At 40.6% G+C, this 24,148-nt stretch overlaps 1 protein-coding gene across 1 annotated transcript in view; it reads left to right on the top strand.

The window, feature by feature from the left end:
* Window positions 1-24,148, top strand: part of CPED1 (cadherin like and PC-esterase domain containing 1) — a 129,559-nt gene that overhangs the window by 3,731 nt on the left and 101,680 nt on the right. The window contains exon 3 of the mRNA XM_081331097.1: window positions 20,857-21,034. Coding sequence (XP_081187223.1) covers window positions 20,857-21,034 — 178 coding nt within the window. The remainder of the gene's footprint in view (window positions 1-20,856; window positions 21,035-24,148) is intronic.

Genomic DNA, 24,148 nt, shown 5'->3' with positions numbered 1-24,148 from the left:
GGTTATAAAAACAGGAGACTCCAGATGTTCCTTTGCCCTCGAACCTAACAAATACATAATAGTTGCTGCTTCTGATGAACTTTGACAGTACAAATATGGGAAGAAAAGGCAGATTTGAAAATATATCTCAATATATATAGCTCAATTTCTTTTAAAAAGTGCTTTACAGAAATGCCCAAATTATAGGATAAGAGCCCCAATATCACAATCATATCGATCATATCAACACCAATATCAGCTGCTGGAAATTCTGCAGAACAGATTATAGTGCTGTATGGATAGAGAGATAATTGTAGGTTTCAGAAGGAACCAAGGTCATAAAATATTAGAGGAGAATTAAGGAGATGCATTGAAACAAATATTCATAAACTGTTCTGTAAATGAAAAGAATAGATGCCTTCCTTAAGTCCTCGGAAAGGAGACAGTATTAAGAAAAGGCTCAGGCAGTGATGGGATTCAGCCGGTTCACACCACTTCAGCAGAACTGGTAGCTAATTTTTTGCTGCCCAGGCCCAGAATGGACTTCTGGAAGCAGCATCCACACAGAGAACCGGTTGTTCACATATTTGAATCCCACCACTGGGCTCAGGCTTATTCCTTCCTGACTGGGGTATAAGGGATATGGGAGGAAAAGTATAGTCAGGCTTGCAACATTCTGTTATCATAACCTATCACAGCATAGTATAGTTTCCTAGATTACTCCAAAGCATCTGATAGTATTGATAACTGAAGAAAAAGACTTTGAAATTTCTCAAAATGATAGATATACCAAAGCATCCAACTTGTCTGACAAGAAAATTCTACAACAACCAAGAAGCAACACTGAGAATAAAGGTAAAGGTAAAGGTTCCCACGCACATGCATGCTAGTCGTTTCCGACTCTAGGGGCCGGTGCTCATCTCCGTTTCAAAGCCGAAGAGCCAGCGCTTGTCCGAAGACGTCTCCATGGTCATGTGGCCGGCATGACTAGACGCCAAAGGCACACGGAACACTGTTACCTTCCCACTGTAGTGGTCCCTATTTTTCTACTTGCATTTTTATGTGCTTTCAAACTGCTAGGTTGGCAGAAGCTGGGACACGTAACAGGCGCTCACTCTGTTACATGGCACTCGGGATTCGACCCGCCAAACTGCCGACCTTCTGATCAACAAGCTCAGCATCCTAACCCACTGAGCCACCGTGTCCCTATAACACTGAGAATAGAATTTGCTAAATGGTTTACTGATAGAAAAACAGTCACACGGGGCTACATTCTATCATCATATTTGTTCTGCCTCTAAAATGAATGCATTGTAAGGGCTGCATGGCTAGAAAATTTTAAAAATCAGAAATGTCCATGACTCGAGATATGCAAATGACACTATCTTGATTGCAGGATAGAAGATCTAAAAATGTTCACTCTAAAAGTAAAACAGAAGAATGAAAATTTGGGCTCTCTTTGAACATCAAGAAAATAGAGATTATGGCTATTAGAAAAGTAGAAGAATTTAAGTTTAATTTAACACTTCTAGCTATAGAAGTGTTTGATAATTACAATTTTTTTAGGCACCAGAATGTGCAAAACACATTGAGAACAGAATAATGGGCAAAAGGAATTAAAGGACTATAATGTTTGAATCATGATAAAAATCACAATGGTCCACTCAGTGGTCTTCCCTGTTATGATGTATGGATGTGAGAGAAATCTGTGAGAGAAATCTGAAGAAAAAGGAGAGGAAAAATACTTTGAATTGTGGCATTTCTGACAACAAAGAGGGCCAATGGTTAAGTATTACAGGGAAATCAAACCTAAATGTTTAGTTGTAAGCAAGTATCCCAAAACTAACTATTTTGTCCATATCATGGGGGCTAAAGCATTTATGGAAAAAATGGTAATGCTGAGCAAGGTGGATGGAAAAAGAAGAAAGAACTGACCTTGCATGAAGTGGATATTGGAATAGTAGACACTACAGAGATGCACCAGAAGGGCTTGGGCATGTGGCAGATGACAATAGCACTTGAACACTTTTTATCTCAGAAGACACCGGGGTTGGGGTTACGGTTAGGGTTAGGGAAAGAGAGAGAGAGAGAGAGAGAGAGAGAGAGAGAGAGAGAGAGAGAGAGAGAGAGAGAGAGAGAGAGAGAGAGGTATTTGTATAAAGACATCCACAAAAATACATACATACAAACATTATTTTCAGAATTCCCAGAGCAAACAAACTACTAATAAAATCCCTATTTAAAAATGCATGTATAAGCGCAAAGTCCAATTATAAAATTTAACTGATAAAATATTAGGTTAGGTTTAATATATAAAACTGATCTTTAATAAAAGTACTTTAGTAGCCAAAATGTGACATTTATCTTTTAATCAGAAATTAAATCAAATCCAATTAAACAAGCTTAAATTACCAATTTAAACACAAAGTAAAAATTTTACAACTTTTATTTGTTTTCTGGCCTCCCCGTGCCAATTTGTATAATGTTATCCAGTTTCTAGAATATTATAAGGAATTTTGGTCTATTCTAGTGCTCTCACTAATGATATTTTTTTTTCTTTTCTAAATAAAGTAGCAGAACATATTCCCTTGTATGCTCCAAAACCATTGGATTCCTTGGCATTCTCTGTAACATTACACCACTGGGCATGCTCATGTATACATATTTCATATGAAAAAAGTCAACATTCTTAGAGAGGTCCTTCATACATTAGGACTCTGGTTTTGGATGTCTACAACCTCAGCCTGATCACTGTAATTGACTTCCCTTTGATGGAAATTCAGTAGACATCCAAGAAGGAACAAACTGGAACTTGTCATCTTTGCAAAGTATGTGCAGTTGTCTAGTTTAAAGATGAAGAGTCAACAAGATCTTTATAGTGAAACATATTGCCATATTGTCATACATTCAGATGCAAGAAAGATTTCCAATCTCAGGATGATTAAACCATAATTAACTCCAATTCATAGTTATAATTAACCTTATGTGACAAACTTTCCTATAGGTGGATAAAACGAATTGCAGAGAATTTAATCTGGGGATAGCAAACAAAAGGAAAATTTGGAGCTAGTTAAATAGCCCATTTTGGTTATGAATTATGGCTTACTGTAGAAGAAATGGTGAATTATTTTGTTGTGATGCAAGGAAACTGCAGTGAAGTGATTTCCATTGCAATTTTACCTGTGTTTTTCTTCTTGAAGAAACTTTGATTCTAAAAGTATATTTTAGGAAAGGATCCTGCATTTTATACTTGATTTATGGTACTATGTCTGAGAATTTTGGCAGCTTTAGTCTACTCGCACCTGGAGGCAATCAGAGAGTGGAAAGCTGATCTAAATAAAACAACTGGCAATATCATGAACTGCAGGCTGCATAAGGAGCTTTGAGCTTTAGTGATGTTCTTCCTCTGTTGGCTCAGACTACAGCAGATCCAACTGTGAATTGCTCAGCCTGCTTTAATGTGGAAGCATGCCTTTAATAAAAGTATATCTTCTGATTTTTGTGGCCTGCTCTATATTTAGGCAGCAAACAATGAGAAACACAGGAACATTCCAGTCATTTCAGTCCAAAGCCCACTCCTTCCCCAAACAAAAATACTACAGACAGAAAAAGCTAACATGTTTTAAATAGCTTCCAGAAAACAGCAACAACTGAAAGGAAATTCACTTATTTCTAGAAATACCGGAAGCATAAAAATGTTAAATCGGATAAACTACATCCACAAGACACACGTTGGGAAACTGTGTAGGGCTTGTAATAATGCAAAGAAGTATGTTTTAAAATATTCGTATCATTTCCTCCCTGCTCAGATGAACTACCACCTATTTCCCCAAACTAAATACTGTAACTAGTTGACTTTATTTGCCTGGATGTGTTTTTTCTTACCAGTTTGGTTCTCTTTCTACTTTTTTTTATACCCCAAGCAATTTTATGTCACATATAGATAAAAATTAATCATCCATAGGTAGTTATGTATCTGATATGCCACTTTCTTATTCCAGGTTTCTTTACATTGATTAGACTGATAACTGCATATTTCTTCAACATTAATATGTGAAGGCAGCAGGTTAATATACTGCACAGGTTTCTCCTTTAACATCCGGCTTCCATCATTTCCTGAAAAAACAACTTCTTTGTTTTGCTTAACGACAAGGGTGACCCTGCAAACTTCTATCAGAGTCTTGACACAGTTGGATAGGGTAACTCACAATTTAGTTTGTTTTCCAAAAAATTCTCTTCACCACTCCTAAAGCTTTGAAACTGAACGTGACTGATATATGAACTTATCCCCTTTCTTCTAGTAATGCATTAACTGTTGTGACATAACTGTTTTTTGGTTTCTGATCGGAAATGTGTGCTCTTGTGTTTTACAAACAGATTTATATAATACACGCTTAAAATTCAGGGCAAAATGATTTCTAAAGCTTTCCAGACCAAGACATTTCTTATTGGGAGATAAATTCACCCCAGAAAGATAGTTTTGAGCATCCATTTTAGAAAAAAAATGGCTGTGCTTAGTATGTGGATGGGCCAAGTGATTCTAGGCAGATTAAGTAGCTGCAGGATGTCTACATTCACTGGTGGATTATGTTTATACCCTCTCAGAGAAAGGGCAAGAAATCCCGCAGAACTCATATTTAAACAAACTAACCAACCAATAGGTGGGGGAGGGGCAATTGGACAATAATTATGTGGTTTGTGAACAAATCTCTGAGCCAACATCATATTTAAACAGACATTACTCTGAAGTTATGTAAGTTAAAGAGAATGCCGATATCTCATGTTGAAAATGAAATAAAAAGGCATTCTTAATTGTCTTTTAAAGACAGAATTCCACTATTTTATCATGAAGAAATGATTTATTTGGTGGAAAGCTCTTGATTCATTTATGTATTTAATCAAATGTATAGACAGTGATGTTAAAAGGTGAAAAAGTATCCACCTATTGCTACTCATGTCACCGGATTCTGGACTAGCTATAAATTTCTGACTGGTCTTCAAGAGTAACTCCATGTAGAAAATATTGCAGTATTCCAAATGGGAGATGATTAGGGTATAGGTGATTTTGAGAAGAGTGTCCTGATACAAGAGATTGAGCTATGCAAGACCTTCCTGGCCATGGCTGACAATAGGGTGATCATCTTCATAGCTTCCAATGTTTCTTCAAAGAGCCAGGTAAAGGTGAGAGACAGATATCAGGGGCTGCTGGGAGATCTGGGATACATAAACAATTCTGTGGGGATCTTCCAGGTCCTACCACTTACTAAACTTCACTTTGACCAAGTTAAGTGTTTTACCTTGCCTTTTTTATTATTATTATAATTACCAATGACCATGAGAAGGAATGGACAACTTATTAACTTTTGATGCTATGCTAATATGTGGGAAATTTTGCAGTCACACGCGTTTGCAATACCTTTGGGCATGATTGTGTTAGAAGAAAATTCTGGTCTGGTTCAGAACTGGGTCATGAAAGAAATGCATGGATAAGCTACTTGAAGCGGAAGTAGTTTATTCAATAGATGGAGTTCAGAAATCGAGATAGCTACAAGATTGGGGTGTTGAGGCTGATAATATCTGTAGGAAAAATGGTCCTTTGTGAAATCTGTGAGCAGGTCATTTGAAATGCTTATTCGGGTGGACGTACAACTCCAGTGGGGAAAAGATGTCATTTTCTTGCCTTACTGGGAGAGTGTGGATTCTTGCCCCATTGGTGTGTCTGTGTGCAGAATTGTGGAGCCATATTTGTATGTTCAGAAAGTGACATGAAGGCAGTGGTGAGATTCAGCCATTTCACACTACTTCGGCAGAACCGATAGCTAATTTTTTATTGCCCAGCCCCAGAATGGACTTTCAGAAGTGGCATCCACACAGAGAACCAGTTGTTCACATATTTGAATCCCACCACTACATAAAGGGATTTAAATTTAATTATAATTTTAATTTGTCACTGTGTGCTATTTCTGAGACAAGCTGCATTTTTAACAGTTTCAGCCTAAGCAACTGAAACAAGTGTTGTGTACTGGGTTTGTTGCGCAGGAATGAAGATGAGGCGAGTGAGTTCAGCAAAGAACATGGCTTATTGCTTGCAGGAACTGAACTAGAGAACAGGGCTGCAGCTGCAGCAATTTATACCATGGCCCCTAGGCGGTGGCCAATAGGTTTGAAGCAACCTATTGCCGCCTAGGGGCAACCAATAGCAGCACTGGAGACGTGTTATCTGAGATGCTGGGAGCCGTTAGCTAGCTCTCTGCTTGCAACCTACCAGCCGTGGTGTTAACAAGCAAGCCCAATACATAACACCCCTCCCCCCTTAGAACGAAAAACACTATAGCAACAATAGTAATTACAGCAATACACTTTACAAGACTTAACACTGGTGAGAATAGATTCCACTTAGCAGCACAATAAAGTACTTACAACATTATACCTCCATTGTCCATTACAATCTTGTAGGTCAGCATTAAATACAAGGTACATACAACATTATAGCTATTATTACAGAACAAAATCTTTCAGATAAGCAGGAGGTTTGTGTGGCCTTGTGGAACGCCTGGGAACCCAGGCATGTCCTGGCCTACCAGCTTGCCCGCCGGGCTGGGTAGACCAGTGTCTCTTAGTTCAAGTGATTCTGAGTGGCTTGGTGGTCTCTGGCTGGCCTTTCCAGGTTGGCCCACCCCAGAGTCAGTTTGTTCAGCAGAGTTAGCACAGCGGCTGTAGCCATCAGGTTGGCTTTCTCCATCAGGGGACCCATGTTGCACTTCTGGGCTCCCCTCCTCTACGGCCAACTCCTCATTGCTTGGGCTGTGTGAGCCTTCAGGGTCTATGCATGGGCCGGCTTGGCTGCCAGTTTGTGGACCTGAGTAAGGACTTATGATGAAGTTCCTCGTTTTGTGGCTGTTCAGGAAAACGCTTCCTAAGCTGATTTATGTGGCGCTGTACAACTCGCCCACCTTCCAGCTCCACTTCGTAAGAGAGGGGGCCTGACATTTTAGTAATTTTTCCAGGCACCCACAAATTCCCATGCCCATAGTTCCTGGCCCACACCCCGTCGCCCACTTGCAGCCCCCTCGGGGGTTTTGGGCACGAAGCTTCTGCTGCCACCCTATCTGGATACAACCTGTCCAGTTTCGTGATCAGTCGCCTCCCCCAGCGCAGCTCTGCTGGGCTTTTCCCTGTAGCCGTGCAGGGTGTGGAATGCTGGCAAAGTAAAAAATCTGCCAATCTGTGATGCCAGTCCCCAGTCACTATACGCTTCAGTGACTCCTTTGTGGTCTGGACCATCTGTTCGGCTTGACCATTAGAAGAAGGGTGAAATGGGGCCGAGGTTTGCTCTCAGGAATTCCTGAAATTCTGCCGCTGTAAATTGGGATCCATTGTCAGATACTATGACATCTGGCAGCCCATGTGTGGCAAAGAGTTTCCTAAGCACCTGGATGGTCCTAGCAGTAGTCATGTTAGCAACTGGAATTACTTCAAGCCATTTAGAGTGGTTGTCGACCACGATAAGGAAGAGCTGTCCCTGAAAGGCCCCCGCAAAGTCTATGTGAATTCTAGACCAGGGAGTGTGAGTCTCCTCCCACCTGTGAATTGGAGCGTGCGGCATTTCAGGCCTTGATTGCTGGCATGTGTAACATCCATGCACCTGGGCTTCAAAGGCCTTGTCTAAACCTGGCCAGCATAAGTAGCTTCTAGCTAAAGTTTTCATACGGACAATACCTGGATGACCTTCATGTAGTGATTGTAAGACCCTGTCTCTTAGTGACATGGGGACTATGACCCTGTTCCCCCATAGGATACAACCCTTGTGAGCTGATAGCTCATGTCTTCTAGTAAAATAACTCTGGAATTCAGGCCCTGGGCTTTTATCCAGCCATCCTGTGTGTACCCAAGAAAGTATTCTACTTAGTGTCTTATCAGCTGCTGTTTCTGCAGCTATGTCCCCTGCGTGGAGAGGAAATTCTGGCAAGTCCTGGATGGACAATACACGGGCCGCTGGGGCCTGGTCTGGTTCGATTTGTGTCAGTGGAAGCCTGCTCAGGCCGTCTGCATGGCCCATTTCTTTGCCGGGTTTGTGAATCAGCTTAAACGTGTAAGCTGATAAAATAGACCATCTCAGCATTCTGGGGGATAATATGTGGGGTGTCTCTTTGTCTATGGTGGATAACCCCAATAATGGTTTGTGGTCTGTGAAGACCGTGAAATCCCTGCCATATAAGTAGTCATGGATTTTTTTTAACTCCAGCTACAATGGCCAATGCCTCTTTGTCAATTTGAGCGTAGTTACACTCAGCAGAGGACAGCATCCTTGAATAAAATGCAATGGGAACCTGGGTTCCATCTTTCTCTAAGTGACTCAAAACTGCCCCCACCCCATATGGGGATGTGTCACATGCTAAACAGACTGGTTTAGACTCTCTGAAATGAGTGATAGTGGAACTGACCAACAGAAGTGCCTTCAGGTCCTGAAAACTTTTTCGTGAATGCTGGTCCATTTCCAAGAAGCTTTTTTTATCTAAGAGCCTGTGAAGTGGCTCTGCCACTGCGGCCTTGTTAGGAAGGAATGCATGGTAGAAGTTGAGGAGGCCCAAGAATCCTTGCAGCTCTCCTTTTCTTTTAGGGCTAGGTGCCATCTGAATAGCCTTTACTTTGGACTCAGCTGGGTGGATGTCATTGGCATCAATGCAAAAACCCAAAAATTCAGTCGAGGGAACCCCAATTCTGCATTTGCTCTTTTTTAGTTTGAGGCCTGCTTCACGCAGCCTCTGCAGGACGGCTCTGAGCCTCCTTGCTAGCACTTCTGTGGATTCTCCGGCAATAAGCACATCCTCAAAATAGGGGCAAACCCCTGGGATGCCTTTGAGTGTGTGTTCCATGATTCCCTGAAAAATGCCCGGGGCTACACTGACCCCAAATTGCAAGCACTTTACTCTGAAAAACCCCCCTGTGGGTCACAATTGTCTGTGCTGCAGCCGTGGCCTCATCAACAGGTAGTTGCTGATAGGCCTGTTGTTGTTGTTGTTAGTTGCGAAGTCGTGTCCGACCCATCGCGACCCTATGGACAATGTTCCTCCAGGCCTTCCTGTCCTCTACCATCTTCTGGAGTCCAGTTAAGCTCACGCCTACTGCTTCAGTGACTCCATCCAGCCACCTCATTCTCTGTCGTCCCCTTCTTCTATTGCCCTCAATCTTTCCCAGCATTAGGCTCTTCTCCAGTGAGTCCTTCCTCCTCATTAGGTGGCCAAAGTATTTGAGTTTTAGCTTCAGGATCTGGCCTTCTAAAGAGCAGTCAGGGTTGATCTCCTCTAGGACTGACCGGTTTGATCGCCTTGCAGTCCAAGGGACTCGCAGGAGTCTTCTCCAGCACCAGAGTTCAAAGGCCTCAATTCTTTTGCGCTCAGCCTTTCTTATGGTCCAACTTTCACTGCCATACATTGCAACTGGGAAGACCATAGCCTTGACTATACGCACTTTTGTTGACAGGGTGATGTCTCTGCTTTTTAGTGTGCTGTCTAGATTTGCCATGGCTTTCCTCCCTAGGAGCAAGCGTCTTTTAATTTCTTGACTACAGTCCCCATCTGCAGTGATCTTGGAGCCCAGGAAAATAAAATCTGTCACTACCTCCATTTCTTCCCCATCTATTTGCCAGGAATTAAGAGGGCCGGATGCCATGATCTTAGTTTTCTTAATGTTTAGTTTCAACCCAACTTTTGCACTCTCCTTCTTCACTCGCAACAAGAGACTCTTCAGTTCCTCTTCACTTTCTGCCATTAGAGTGGTATCATCTGCATATCTTAGGTTGTTGATATTTCTTCCAGCAATCTTAATTCCAACTTTTGATTCATCTAGCCCTGCCTTTCTCATGATGTGCTCTGCATATAAGTTAAATAGGCAAGGCGACAGTATACAGCCTTGCCGGACTCCTTTCCCAATTTTGAACCAATCAGTGGTTCCGTGTCCAGTTCTCACTGTTGCTTCTTGGCCCGCATATAGGTTTCTCAAGAGACAAATAAGATGTTCTGGTACTCCCATCTCTTTAAGAACTTGCCACAGTTTGTTATGATCCACACAATCAAAGGCTTTAGCATAGTCAATGAAGCAGAAGTAGATGTTTTTCTGGAACTCTCTAGCTTTTTCCATGATCCAGCGTATGTTGGCAATTTGATCTCTAGTTCCTCTGCCTCTTCGAAATCCTGCCTGTACTTCTGGTAGTTCTCGATCCACATACTGCTGGAGTCTAGCTTGTAGGATTTTAAGCATAACTTTACTAGCATGAGAAATGAGTGCAATGGTGCGATAGTTTGAACATTCTTTGGCACTGCCTTTCTTTGGAATTGGAATGTAAACTGATCTTTTCCAATCCTGTGGCCACTGTTGAGTTTTCCAAATTTGCTGGCAAATTGAGTGTAGCACTTTTACTGCATCGTCTTTTAAGATTTTGAATAGCTCAGCTGGAATACTGTCACCTCCACTAGCTTTGTTGTTGCTCAGCTTTTCTAAGGCCCACTTCACTTCACATTCTAGGATGTCTGGCTCGAGGTCAGTGACCACCTCATTGTGATTATCAGGGACGTTAAGCTCATTCTTGTATAGTTCTTCTGTGTAATTTTGCCATCTCTTCTTAATCTCTTCTGCCTCTGTTAGGTCCCTGCCATTTTGGTCCTTTATCATGCCCATTTTTGCATTGAACGTTCCCTTCATCTCTCCAATTTTCTTGAAAAGATCTCTGGTCCTCCCTATTCTATTGTTTTCTTCTATTTCTTTGCACTGTTCATTTAAGAAGTCATTCTTATCTCTTCTAGCTATTCTCTGGAATTCTGCATTCAATTGGGCGTATCTTTCTTTTTCTCCCTTGCCTTTTGCTTCCCTCCTTTCCTCAGCTATTTGCAAAGCTTCCTCAGACAGCCATTTTGCTTTCTTGCATTTCTTTTTCTTTGCGATGGTTTTGGTTGCTACCTCTTGTACAATGTTGCGAACCTCTGTCCATAGTTCTTCAGGCACCCTGTCTATCAGATCTAATTCCTTAAATCTATTTGTCACCTCTACTGTATATTCAACAGGGATATGATTTAATTCATACCTGACTGGCCTAGTGCTTTTCCCTACTTTCTTCAGTTTAAGCTTAAACTTTGCAACAAGAAGCTCATGGTCTGAGCCACAGTCAGCTCCTGGTCTTGTTTTTATTGACTGTATAGAGCTTCTCCATCTTTGGCTGCAGAGTACATAGTCAATCTGATTTCTGTGTTGACCGTCTGGTGATGTCCATGTGTAGAGCCGTCTCTTGGGTTGTTGGAAAAGGGTGTTTGCTATGACCATCGTATTCTCTTGACAAAATTCTATCAGCCTGTGCCCTGCTTCATTTTGTACTCCAAGGCCAAACTTGCCTGTTATTCCGGTTATCTTTTGGCTTCCTACTTTAGCATTCCAATCCCCCATGATGATAAGGACATCATTTTTTTGGTGTTAGTTCTATAAGGTGCTGTAGGGCTTCATAGAACCGGTCAATTTCATCCTCTTCAGCACCGGTGGTTGGGGCATAGACTTGGACTACTGTGATATTGAATGGTTTGCCTTGGATTCGAACTGAGATCATATGCGCAGAATCCATCATTCTGATAGGCCTACACCAAATCTAATTTTGCAAAAGTGGTGCCACCCTGCAAAAATGCCAGGATGTGGCTCACCACTGGGACTGGGTATGCTTGCTGTTTAAGGGCCCAGTTAATTGTACATTTGTAGTCTGCGCATATTCACACTTCCCCGTTGGCTTTAAGTGGTTTTACAATAGGAGTTTCCCACTCCCCACCATCTACTGGTTGCAACACACACTGTTCCGCAAGCTTGTCTAGTTCCGTGTCAATTTTGTGCTTGAGGGCAAAGGGGACCCCGCGAGGCTTAATCCTGATGGGAACCATGTTTGGGTCTAATTTAAATGCTATTTGCAGGCCCGTGTAAGTTCCAGGGCTGAATCAAATATGTCTGCGAAGTCCTCGCAAACTGACGCTAGACTCGCGACTTGTATCTGGTTGATACCGGTTACTTGGATGCCTGGTGCATCAAACCAATCGAGCCCAATTAGGCTCATTCTCTGGCCCCCTACTACAACAACATCCAGGTGCCCCAAAAATCCTTTAAATTTAACGGCCAAGGTGGCTTCACCTTTGACTACAACTTTTGCGTTCTGGAAATCTGTTAAAAGTATGTCAGAGGGCCTCAGCTTGGCCCATTTCCTACTGCGACTGCAGAAAGAATTAAATGTGTCCAGAGAAATAATGGAAACGATGGAGCTTCTGTCCAGCTCCATCTTACAGGGGACCCCTTGCAGCTCCACCTGGAGTCTGTACTTGGGTTTAAGGGGGTGTCGGACCCCGGTGCGACATACACTTTGGCGTCCTGAGCAGAAACCCATGCTGAACGGCCCCGGGGCCCCGGTACCTCTCCTGGTCAGATTGTCCGACTGGCGATGCGATGGCCAGTCCTTCTGGCGACCTCTGCAAACTGCTGCGATGTGGCTGGTTTTCTCTCAGGCCCGGCACGTGGCTGTCCGGAACCTACAGTCCGAGCGTTGGTGGCGGCTGCCACAACCTGGACATCTAGGCAAGGGATCTGCCTTGTAATTAGTCTCTTGCTGCTTGCTGTTACGGTGCTGTGGGTCGGGCTGTCTGTGCAGCTTGTCGACTTTGGCATCTTCTTCTGACTCGGTGAGTTTGGTGTCCTTGTGGTGGATGGCTTCTTCACATTGCGTTGTTTTGGCAGGCTGGATCGTTCAGACAGCTCCACCAGCAGCTTCATCCACCATGACCTCATTCTGGGCATCTGCAAATGACAGGACCTCTCTGGCAAAAAGTTTTTGCTGCAGCTCTCGATTGCAGAGGCTGCAGATGAGCCGGTCTCAAAGTTGCCCTTCAACGTCTGAAAATCGGCTTAGGTGTGCAGCCTGCCTCAAGGCCGCGATGTATTCGGATGTGGTTTCTCCTGGCTGCTGTATTCTTTGTTTGAAGGCGTAGCGCCATGCAATCACCAACATCTTCGGTTGGAAGTGTTCTCTGAGCTTCTTTTTCAGTTTGGCATAGGAGACAGATTCCAATGGTGTGGGCGCGAACAGGTTTTCAGCCAGATCGAACGTCGCTGGGCCGCACACACAGAGCAGCATGGTGGCCTTTAGTCCATCCTCTGTGACCTGGTTCGCCCAAAGGTAGTTCTCAACCTGGGACAGGTACGAGGACCATCCTTCTGGTTTCTTGATGTCGAACTCTCGCAGCCTTCCGACCTTGGGCATTCTGCTGGTCTTCGCGGCTAGTTTCTGCTTCTTCTAATCCTGTCTCTCCATTGCTCAGGGACTGGTCCTGAGCGCATGGTCGCTAGCGTGGCTTGCTAGCCAACCATAGGGGGGGAATTGCTTTTCTTGCCAGGCGTGCGCTGCCTCTCCCCTAGTGACTTTCAGCTTTGACAGAGAAGCAGGATCCCACCTTCGTTGCCAGTGTTGTGTACTGGGTTCGTTGTGTAGGAATGAAGATGAGGCGAGTGAGTTCAGCAAAGAGCATGGTTTATTTCTTGCAGGATCTAAACTAGAGAACAGGGCTGCAGCTGCAGCAATTTATACCTTGGCCCCTAGGTAGCAGCCAATAGATTTAAAGTAACCTATTGCCGCCTGGGGGCAACCAATAGCAGCGCTGGAGATGGGTTGTCTGAGATGCTGGGAGCCGTTAGCTAGCTCCCTGCTCTCGCAACCTACCAGCCGTTACCACGTGGTATTAAGCAAGCCCAATACATAATAACAAGCTTAAGTGGTATTTTACAGCATTGTTTCTTCTGATTCATATCCTTGTCTGATTTCTGTTAGGTGAGGCTGTTTTATGAATAGAGAGGATGACAAGAAAGGTATATGAATATGATTTTTCATATTACAGTTGCATGTTATTAGAGCAGCTGAGCTGAGGAAAGCAAAACTTATATTTTGAACAATGCAGAGTGTACTAAAAAAAAAAAGAAAACTCCAGGAACATTTCTGCAACTTCTGGGGGAGATGGGGGAAAGTAGAGTTCAGCAAGGAACTGCTGGGAAACACCCACCACCACCAGTAACTTGATTTATTTTGTCAGGGTCAAAAATGGTAAAGGGCACAATTCAATGCTAAACTAATAAACTCCTTTTTTGTCCACTCTATTTCCTTAGCATTCAAAATATGCTGAAAAGCTGCTGTAGGGGTTAAGGATAAAAATGGAAATATCTTCTTAGATTTCAGTATTACTATTTAGTTCACTGTATAATTTTACAATTAGTAGAAGCCTTGCAGACTTTTGGATTTTAGTTCCCACAATCCTTTGCTAAAGGTCATGTGGAAACTAAAATCAAAAAAGTCTGGAAGGAAGCAGATCGGCATACTCACTGCCTACAGATATAACTGAATTAAGATTAAAATAATACCTGCAAATTGAAGTAGATCTTTCAAAACTTTAACACATGCAGAGCAAAATAAAATGTCTGGTAGTTCTGCTCTCTAGCATAATTTAAAAATTAAGTTTCTGAATTTCAAAGAGGAATTATAGTTTCTACTAATGAATGCCAAATTCTTTATGCTTCAGTTCAAGCATATTTATTCAATTAGTGCTACAGCAGCCTCTTTAGAGTGGAAAACACTCCTGGCAAAATACAAAATGAACCTCATTTTACATTTTCTGCTATCTAAAGTAGAACCCTCTCTCTGTTGAGCAGCCCCAAAACCAAATGAAATAAATAAAACTGAAGAAAAGGGTCAAACACTGCATTTTTCCCTTTTTAAATTACGGTATATTGTTATGGATCTGGATGCATTATATTGTTTCAAAACCTACCTTGTAATGAATGTTTACAGAGAAAAATAAAAGCTGAACTCCATTCTTTCAGACCAAGAATCTAACAGTCTGTAATTCCCCCCCCCACGTACTTTGAAAATACAATATTGGGTGATTTGTTGTACATTGCAAATATTTTTTTTTCAGGAGAGACCTATATTTAACTTTGATCATTGTCCATAATCAAAAAAACTGTTGCTGGAACTGGCTATATTCCAGACGTGTTGTGTTATTGCTAAGTATTTATTCTGGCAAATTTTATTTGATAATTTTAAAAAGGTAAATGAAAAATGCATGTTAAATTGATAGAGATATATTTCTACACTTCTTCTGGGAAATTAGATCACTTAGGGAAAAAAGTTCTAAATTGTTCATATTAGGAGCTAAAAATGTTTTACAAATATGGTAGTCTAACCTTACAAACATGGTAGTCTAACCTCTGACAGAAACTGCCAATTGGCAAGAGTTGTTACTAAAATCATAAACTATTTTTGTTCCTGTGTACTTATTCCATTTTTCATTAATTCTTTAAGATTTGAAATCACCCATTTGGGTGTCCTTAATGAGTGTCCTTAATATCCTTGCTATAACATGCCGCCAGTCAAAATTTTCTAAATTTTTGACACATCAAGCCCAAAAGGTTTGCCATCACTGAAATAGGCTGTCAGATTTAGGCAGTTGTAAATGGAGCAACTTATAGGTTTCGGGACAAAATTCATCCCGTCATACCTCTTTGTATCCAAAGAGTAGTGAACTCAGAATATACTTAACTTTACCACAGAGTTTGTTCCAATGTCTTCAGCATCTCGTTTACAAAGTTAGAATGCAGAGAAGCCCATGATAATAATTAAGACCCCAAATGTAATCATAAGCAACTTAAAGCTAACTAATTTGGGAAGAAATGAGAGTTTAGTGAAGAGATTCAGCTACCTAAAGGGGCAGTGGCCCAAATACCCTAGTTCAACATTTCTGAACTTTGGCAACTTGAAGATATGTAGCCTTCAATTCCCAATATTCCCGGGCCAGCATATTGGCTGGAGAATTCTGGGAGGTGAAGTTCACACATCTTAAAGTGGTCAAGGTTGAGAAACACTGCTCTATTTGGTGTCTGGATGCTATTTTTAACATTCAGTTCCTCAGTCAGTTAAAATGAACATATTTGTTGTTACAAAAAAGAGCAATGTACATGACAAAGACTGATTTAATCCAAAACTTTTGATGCTTCATGGTACAAGGAGTTCTTTGACTTAACTGAATTAACAAAAGCTAGCATGAATCAAAAGGTTTTGTGTGCGGTGTGAAGATAGACTTTGGCAGCGTCCCAGACTGTAACTGTGGTACACAAGTTTTTAAAACTGTCTCTTGTGCTTCCTTGCTGGCTCTTCTTACCTGGCATTTAGATAGTAAATTCAAGAAAACTTTCTTCCATCTGTCACATTCCACTGGATCATAGGAGATGAATCATAGAAATATTGCATTTAGGTAGCATAAGGCTTTACGTATATGTGGAAATTAGAGATGCTGTGAAAGCCTGTTCAGCATGGCTTAGATTTTGCTTCCTGAACGAATCTGGTTCTAAAATCAAACATGATCAAATTTTGCCATTTTCTGTCAAGTGCACATTAATTCAGCAACTGTTTGATATTGTTGTAACAATGGGTGCCCTGAATTCACATATTATTTCAATTTTTTCATGGCAACATTGATTCCTTATATAGCTTTTCTATCACAATTCACTGAAGTTGATTTGAGGTACATGTAGTCCTCAACTTACAACCTTTCATTTAGCAACTGTTCAAATTTATGACTGAAAAAAGTGACTTATAACTGGTCTGCTCGCTTACAACTGTTGCAACATCTTCACAGTTATGTGATCAATATCGGGTGCTTGGCAATTGGCATATATTGACAAAGGTTGCTATGCCCCAATGTCAGATGATCACCATTTGTGACATTCCCAGCTGGCTTCCAACAAGCAAAGTTAATGGGAGAAGCTGGATTCTCTTTTTTTTATTGAAAAGTTTTAAAATACATTTTTAAAAACATAAACTCCCTCTCTCCCCCTCCCCCCACTTTCCCACCCTTCCCCTCCCCCCCTAACTTCCCAGAGGTGAATACAGGGTATAAACCTTGACCAACTTAAGCTAAAATATGCTAACCAACTAAAAAAAGACACTTTAGATTCTATCGCACTTTAACTCCTCTTAACATAACTAAATAACTAAATAATAATAACTAATTAATAATACATCATATAATACTAATACTTATTCATATACTAAATGAAACTTTCTAGTCCCATATTTATTCTGAATGTAATCGATCCATCTTCTCCATTCCAAAATATATCTCTGTTGCGAGTGTTCTTTCAAATATGCTGAAATCTTTGCCATTTCCACCAGGTTTGAAACTTTTAAAGTCCACTCTTCTATAGTAGGCAGTTGCTCCTTCTTCCAATATTGCGCTACCAAGAGTCTTGCTGCCATAATTAAATTTAACATCAATTTAATATCTATAACAGTACAATCTGTAATAATACCCAACAGAAATAACTGTGGAGAAAACCTTATCTTTTTCTTAAATATCTTCTGCATATTCCACCAAATTTTAATCCAAAAAGCCTTAACTTTTTTACAAGTCCACCATATAGGATAATAAGTTGCATCATCACAACCACACCTCCAACATTTAGGCTGATAATGAGAAGCTGGATTCTCTTGATGATGGTGTGGTTCACTTAACAACTGCAGTGATTTGCTTAACAACTGGGGCAAAAATGAAAAATTTGGGGTGATTCACTTAACAATTGCTTTGTTTAATAATCAATTCTGGTCGTAAATCGAGGGCTGCTTGTATACATATAACATCTTGATCCATTTTTATAAATGATCTTCCTTTCTGAGGGGCAAATCACTGCTGACCAAAAGAGATGGAAGAATAGATAAGAATTATGAAATGTCTCAAGTATCAGCTGAGCAATGGTATCACAAGTTTGGCATTTAGAAGGAAATGTAGATTTTAACTCTTTCTTCCTGACCCAATGTTCATGGTTAAATTCTACATACATATACATTGCTATATGTTCTACCGAGGAAAGCATATATGACCACACTCCAATGCAAATGTAGAGCACGTTGGTCTTTTGGCTCCAAAATGTAAAGACATCTATTTCGGCTTTCAGTTGTTGCATTTTAAGTCTTCCCCTCTTATTAAAAGAAGTATTAGCTTTATGCAGTGTGCATGCTGAAAAAATCAAGATGCAGTTCAATTGTGCAAAATAAGTTTGTTTTGAATCTAAGAGGAAGCAAGATTTTCCATAGAAATCCATTGCTTCCAAACTTCTCCTCATTACACTTATGCTGAATTTCAAAAGTGAATTTTGTATTCTGGCATTTGGAATCTGGTCAAAGTCAACACATTGCATTATGCAGGAAGTAATGGAACAATCTCCCAAATAAATATCAGTCATCACAAATTTTTCACTGCTGCATGTTTCTTAACTGGTGATGGCTTTCATTCTCATTGAGTTCTTCCTAAGAACTTAGGATGTCATAATATATTGGTCAAGTACATGTGCAGATCCAAGCATAGCCTTTTGTAATTGATAGGTAGATTTTTTTCAATGCACAGATGTTTTAAGTACATCCAAGGCTTCTCAATACCAATAGGACCACCACTGCCTGTGTATGCCATAATCTTTCAGTTTCCATTTTCAGATTGTAATACTTTGTAATCTTCTCCAGTTCTTTGTCTTCTATTATACTATTCCTTGATATTGCCACATTGTTATTAATATGATTATAATAATTTATTATATTCTGTATATATTTATTTATTAAATGCATTTTGTTTATATTTATGCATTATTATTTATTAAATACATTTATTAAAAACCATTTAAATATTTTTTCCAAACTTTTTGTTCTCATTTTGGCTATCCTATTATTTCTGAGACAGCTTGTACTCAGTATTGAAAAGCTCTAGATTTTAGAAGATTTCAAACTGAAAATAGTCACATAGAAAAGGGAAAAGATAAGAAAATAGAAGCAGAACAGGATAAAAAAGACAAAGGTTGCTCCAGAAGAAGGGGTGTTTTGAGGATAAACAGCATTTCATTCCCCACCGTTAGACAAATAGGTTATAAATATGACAAGGAGAGTGAGCGGATATATTTACAAGACTGTAATTTTATTCCCGTGCGCTTCCTTTTTACTCCTATTACTTTTGCTTATAAACACAATGCACTTGATGGAAATATTTTAATAGTCTTGAGTTTAAACATATAGGAAAAAATGAAATAATAATTTAACAAATAATAAATGCATGGATTTTAATTGGAAAAGAAGTGTGTTCTATAATAAACTAGACAAGTAGTAGTCATTCCTCAAAGGTTATACAAGTTATGTGTCTCCTTCCTGAACATAATTTAACACTTGAGCCAAGTGTAACATAAAGCAACTTCCTGTAACTGATAAAAAGACTGTTGTGAAGACCACTTTATACCACCAGGTTACCAGATTAATCAAGAGTTCAAAGCAGTTTGAACTAGACTTGTTTACCCTGAAAGATCTGCCTTTCTTCTGTTGAACAATGTCCATTCTGAAATTCATAATCACATGTTTGCACAATTGTTCTGGTAAACATGCCAGTTATTTAATAATCCCAAAGCTTTGATTATTCAGTTTTTTTACTTCACATTTTATCTTTTGTAGGGAATAATAAATTTGTAGTCAAATGCTACCTTCAGAAGAAAGATGTTCTGCAAACTGTAGCAAAAAATAAATACACTTTCTAAACTTGCAGTTTCATTAATTATCCCCCACCCCAGTTGAAGCAATCTTCATTTTATTTCCCTTCTTCCAGGATTCCATTTAAAATGTGTTTAGTTTGGCCTTCTATGTCTGCCCTTGTAAGTCTTAGATCATGGGACTTACTTACAAGCTGTTTGTTACAAATGGAACAGAGAATTCTGTACACCACTATGAAGATCCTCAGTGTTGATTAAATGGTATGCAGCATTCATGTTCTCACTTATCAACAATGAGATTATTATTTTACACAAATCATCTGTTTAAGCATGATCAGAAATATTCACCACTCCTTGTTAATTTAGTAAAGTACTGCACAGGGCAGAGGTGAACAATTTGTAGCCCTCCAAATATTGATGAATAACAGCTCCTTGCACCCTCACAACTGGACAAATTTCCTAGAGATGCTTACGTAACAATTCAGTGATACTGAGTGTCACAGGCTGCCTACTCTGGGGTAGGACTGGTTTTGCTAATTCAGCACGCTGTGGCTATAGTGAACCAATAAATTTTGAGAGCTGTGGCCCAATTCCCTGCAATTTACCAGGTACAAGAAAGCTATAGTCAGGCTTATGTGCCAAATTTTGTTAAAATAAAGTAGACTTGCGACCATTCAATTAACAATGGTTCAAAGTTGCAATGGCATTGGAAAGAGTATCTTTTAACCTATTCTTAAAGTTACAACTATCACCTTACCTCCATGGTCCTGTGATTGCAATTTGGGTGCTTTGCGACTAGCTTGCATTTACAATTGCAGCATCTTATAATCACATGATCTCAATCTGCAACTTTTCCTGACACTTCTGATAAGCATAGTCAATTGGGGAAGCTGGATCCAGTTAACATCTGTGAGATTCACTTAACAACCTTGTGATTTGCTTAACAACTGTGATAAAATGGTCATAAAATTAGGTCTGGTTATCTTATGACTCATTTAATGACTATATTACTTTACAATCAAATTTCTGGTCCTGGCTATGGTCATAAGTCAAGGATTACCTGTAGCTTCCTCTCCAGGAATACTACTATTCATGAGAAAGGGAGTCCAAAAGGAGTCAGCAGAGCATTAGGTGGCCATTGCCCACATTCACCTGTGATTATTGTGATTGTGTGAATAACCTGGTTCTCTGAAACAATTGTAAAGAAAAAGAGATCTAGTTTTCTCTGTCATCTTCTCATGGTCCTTGGCATTTCATTGCTTATTACAATGCATGAATTTCTGTTTCTTGTTTCAGACTGAGGATAACAGCTTTAAGCTTTTCAGTCACAAAGCTGGGGAAGCCATACTGCACATCCCTTCTTCTGGCAGTGGACAAGATCTTCCATTATATCAGCAAATCCTTATACAACACGGTTATAGAGTTACAATTGCTGAAGAGAGGAAGCTAAACAGACATGAAAATTTAAATCCAGGTGAGAATTATCAATTATTTCCTAACTGTAACATGATTTCATTTTTAATTTTAAATGACTATATATTACAGAACTGATAAATCATTTTATTTAGTTCATCAGCCCTTGTTTTGGCCTGTCACAGCACATACTGTTTTACTTATTTTTTAAACATATCATTTTCAAAAACAAAAAACAACTGAAGACAATAGAGAAAGCAGAAAGCAAAAAAAAAAAACCCACCCAAAAACCAAGCCAAGTTCCTAAGCAGAACTATCTTAAAAGCATAATAAATCAACAGTTTTAAGGAACAATAGCAGAGAGTTTGTTCTAGATCAGGGGTGTCCTCACAACATCACGTGATGTGTCGTGATGTATCGTGACTTTTTTTTCATTGCTGGCAATGGGGTGGGTGCATTTTTGCCATGATGCATCCGGCCCACGGGCCGGCAGTTTGACACTCCCGTTCTAGATACATCCTTTGATTTCAGCTCAGTGAAGCTTAAAATCTACTTATATTTGAATGAATTTACATCTGAAATGAAGACTGGCTTCCTTAGATTCCTCCTTACAGCTGTGTTCATTATTTGTACCTAACTTATACAGTACATATTAGCAAACCAAGATTTCTTAATATTTCAAAAAATTGTGGCAAGAATTCCATCTTTCTCCATTTTAAAGAAATTGCAATTCCCATGACAGTTAAGCTTGAGAAATTGTTATATCAGATCCTGACTTCTTCTCAAACCTTAGTTTAAACAAGCAATAGTCCTTTGAGGTTTAATGCCATGGATAAATATGATTAAAGTAAAGCCCATGGTGACTAAGATTTACTGCAGCTGTTGTAACAGAAATCCATGATTTCTCATTATATCCCCATTAAGCCTTTATCTGGTTCTGTGTCAAAAGCCTGTAGTTTATTCTTTTTCTTTGTTATAATTTTAAATCTAAACTCTACTTGACTCAGTATAAAGTTTATGAAGCAGGAAAAAAAACCTTGTTGCTTTAAAGAAAGATAGTTGGAAAAGTTCCATTCCTGTTGGAAGTTTGGTATTGTTATGCTCCAGCTGATGTGTTTAATCACAAAGAAACTAGATTCTACTTCTTGCTAAAGGAAACAGAAGAGTGAAAGCTTGTCCTTACTTGTGGCAATCAAAAGAGTTATTGGTATAATGATAGCTTCATCTCTGCTCGCTGTAGTCAATTTTTCACCTGAGTAGCGTTTTGTAGCATGGAAAAAAACAGGATAAGCTCCCTAGAAATGAGATAAAATCAGGACCATTAGGATGGGATACAATTGGGGTTGCAAAGTTGTTCTGGTAATGCTGTTAGTAATAACTTGCAGTTCACAATGGAATCGTCTTTCTGGAAGCACTAAAATATCATTAGGATATATTTTATGGGGAAAACATAGTTTAGTCCACTAACAAATTGTATTATATGCTATTGTGCATTTACTACATGCACAATACATTTCTTATTTCTTTACTTTTAGAAAATTTCATATTGTTGTTTTTTTATTGTTATTTAAATTTATATGCTGCCCAGATCCCACAAACTCTGAGCAGATTGCAAATTGTTTAGAACAATTTATAAGGAATAAGGAATAAGGAAAACAAGGGACAAAAAGGATGACAAAACAAAGGAAAAAAACCAAACATAGTCTAAAAAGAGGCTTCAGTCATCCTTGTCAATACCTGGGCAAAGAGCCAAGTCTTCAAGGGCTTTCAAGACATAAGCAGGGTCAGGGCCATTAGGATATGGGAAGGGGAACCTTATTCCAAAGGACAGGCCCTGCTACAGAGAAGGTGCTCATAAGAGGACCTGATAAATGGCATTGTTTAATTATTGGTCATCCTGGTTGATGTTTCTTAAGCTGCTATCTCAAGACATCTGGAAGACATCATGTTGGGAAAGGTCAAGATAACAAGAAGGCTCAGATTATCTGCTTTTCAGCTGTGGAAGTCTACATTTTATGCTCAGTTATAAATAACAAAAAATATTTATTGATTTTATTCAGTTAAAGTGCTGCCTACTCCAAACAATTGCTGGGCAGCTCACAATAAAATAAATAAAAGCACAGTATAGAACAGAACAAGATGGGATCTAGTTACTCTCTAAAACATGAAATATACCGTATATACTTGAGTATAAGCCGAATTTTTCAGCCCACTTTTTGGGCTGAAAAATTCCACTTCGGCTTATACTCCAGTCAACAAAAAAACTTACTGAGGACTTGTGCGCGGCCGAGGCTTTGGAGCTTCCGGGATCGCGCTCACCTCTCCCAAGCCACCGCCGTCCGGAGACCTGCCGAAGTTTGGGGAGGTTTGGGGAGGTGCGCGCGCACCTCCCCAAAAGTCCCCAAACGAAGCCGGGTCTCCGTTCCTCTGCGCCCTGCCTGCCTGCTTCTTTCCACAGCGGAAAGAAGCAGGCAGGCAGGGGGCGGAGGAACGGAGACCCGGCGACGTTTGGGGAGGTTTGGGCGCCTCTCCAAATATCCCCAAACGTCGCCGGGTCTCCGTTCCTCTGTGCCCTGCCTGCCTGCTTCTTTCCACAGCGGAAAGAAGCAGGCAGGCAGGGGGCGGAGGAACGGAGACCCGGCAACGTTTGGGGAGGTTTGGGCGCCTCTCCAAATATCCCCAAACGTCGCCGGGTCTCCGTTCCTCTGTGCCCTGCCTGCCTGCTTCTTTCCACAGCGGAAAGAAGCAGGCAGGCAGGGGGCGGAGGAACGGAGACCCGGCGACGTTTGGGGAGGTTTGGGCGCCTCTCCAAATATCCCCAAACGTCGCCGGGTCTCCGTTCCTCTGTGCCCTGCCTGCCTGCTTCTTTCCACAGCAGAAAGAAGCAGGGAGGCAGGGGGCGGAGGAACGGAGACCCGGTGACGTTTGGGGAGGTTTGGGCGCCTCTCCAAATATCCCCAAACGTCGCCGGGTCTCCGTTCCTCTGTGCCCTGCCTGCCTGCTTCTTTCCACAGCAGAAAGAAGCAGGGAGGCAGGGGGCGGAGGAACGGAGACCCGGCGACGTTTGGGGAGGTTTGGGCGCCTCTCCAAATATCCCCAAACGTCGCCGGGTCTCCGTTCCTCTGTGCCCTGCCTGCCTGCTTCTTTCCACAGCGGAAAGAAGCAGGCAGGCAGG

The sequence above is a fragment of the Vipera berus genome (assembly GCF_964194415.1).
Source record: "Vipera berus genome assembly, chromosome: 6".
Lineage (NCBI taxonomy): Eukaryota > Metazoa > Chordata > Lepidosauria > Squamata > Viperidae > Vipera > Vipera berus.
This window is presented reverse-complemented; position numbering and strand designations above follow the sequence as displayed.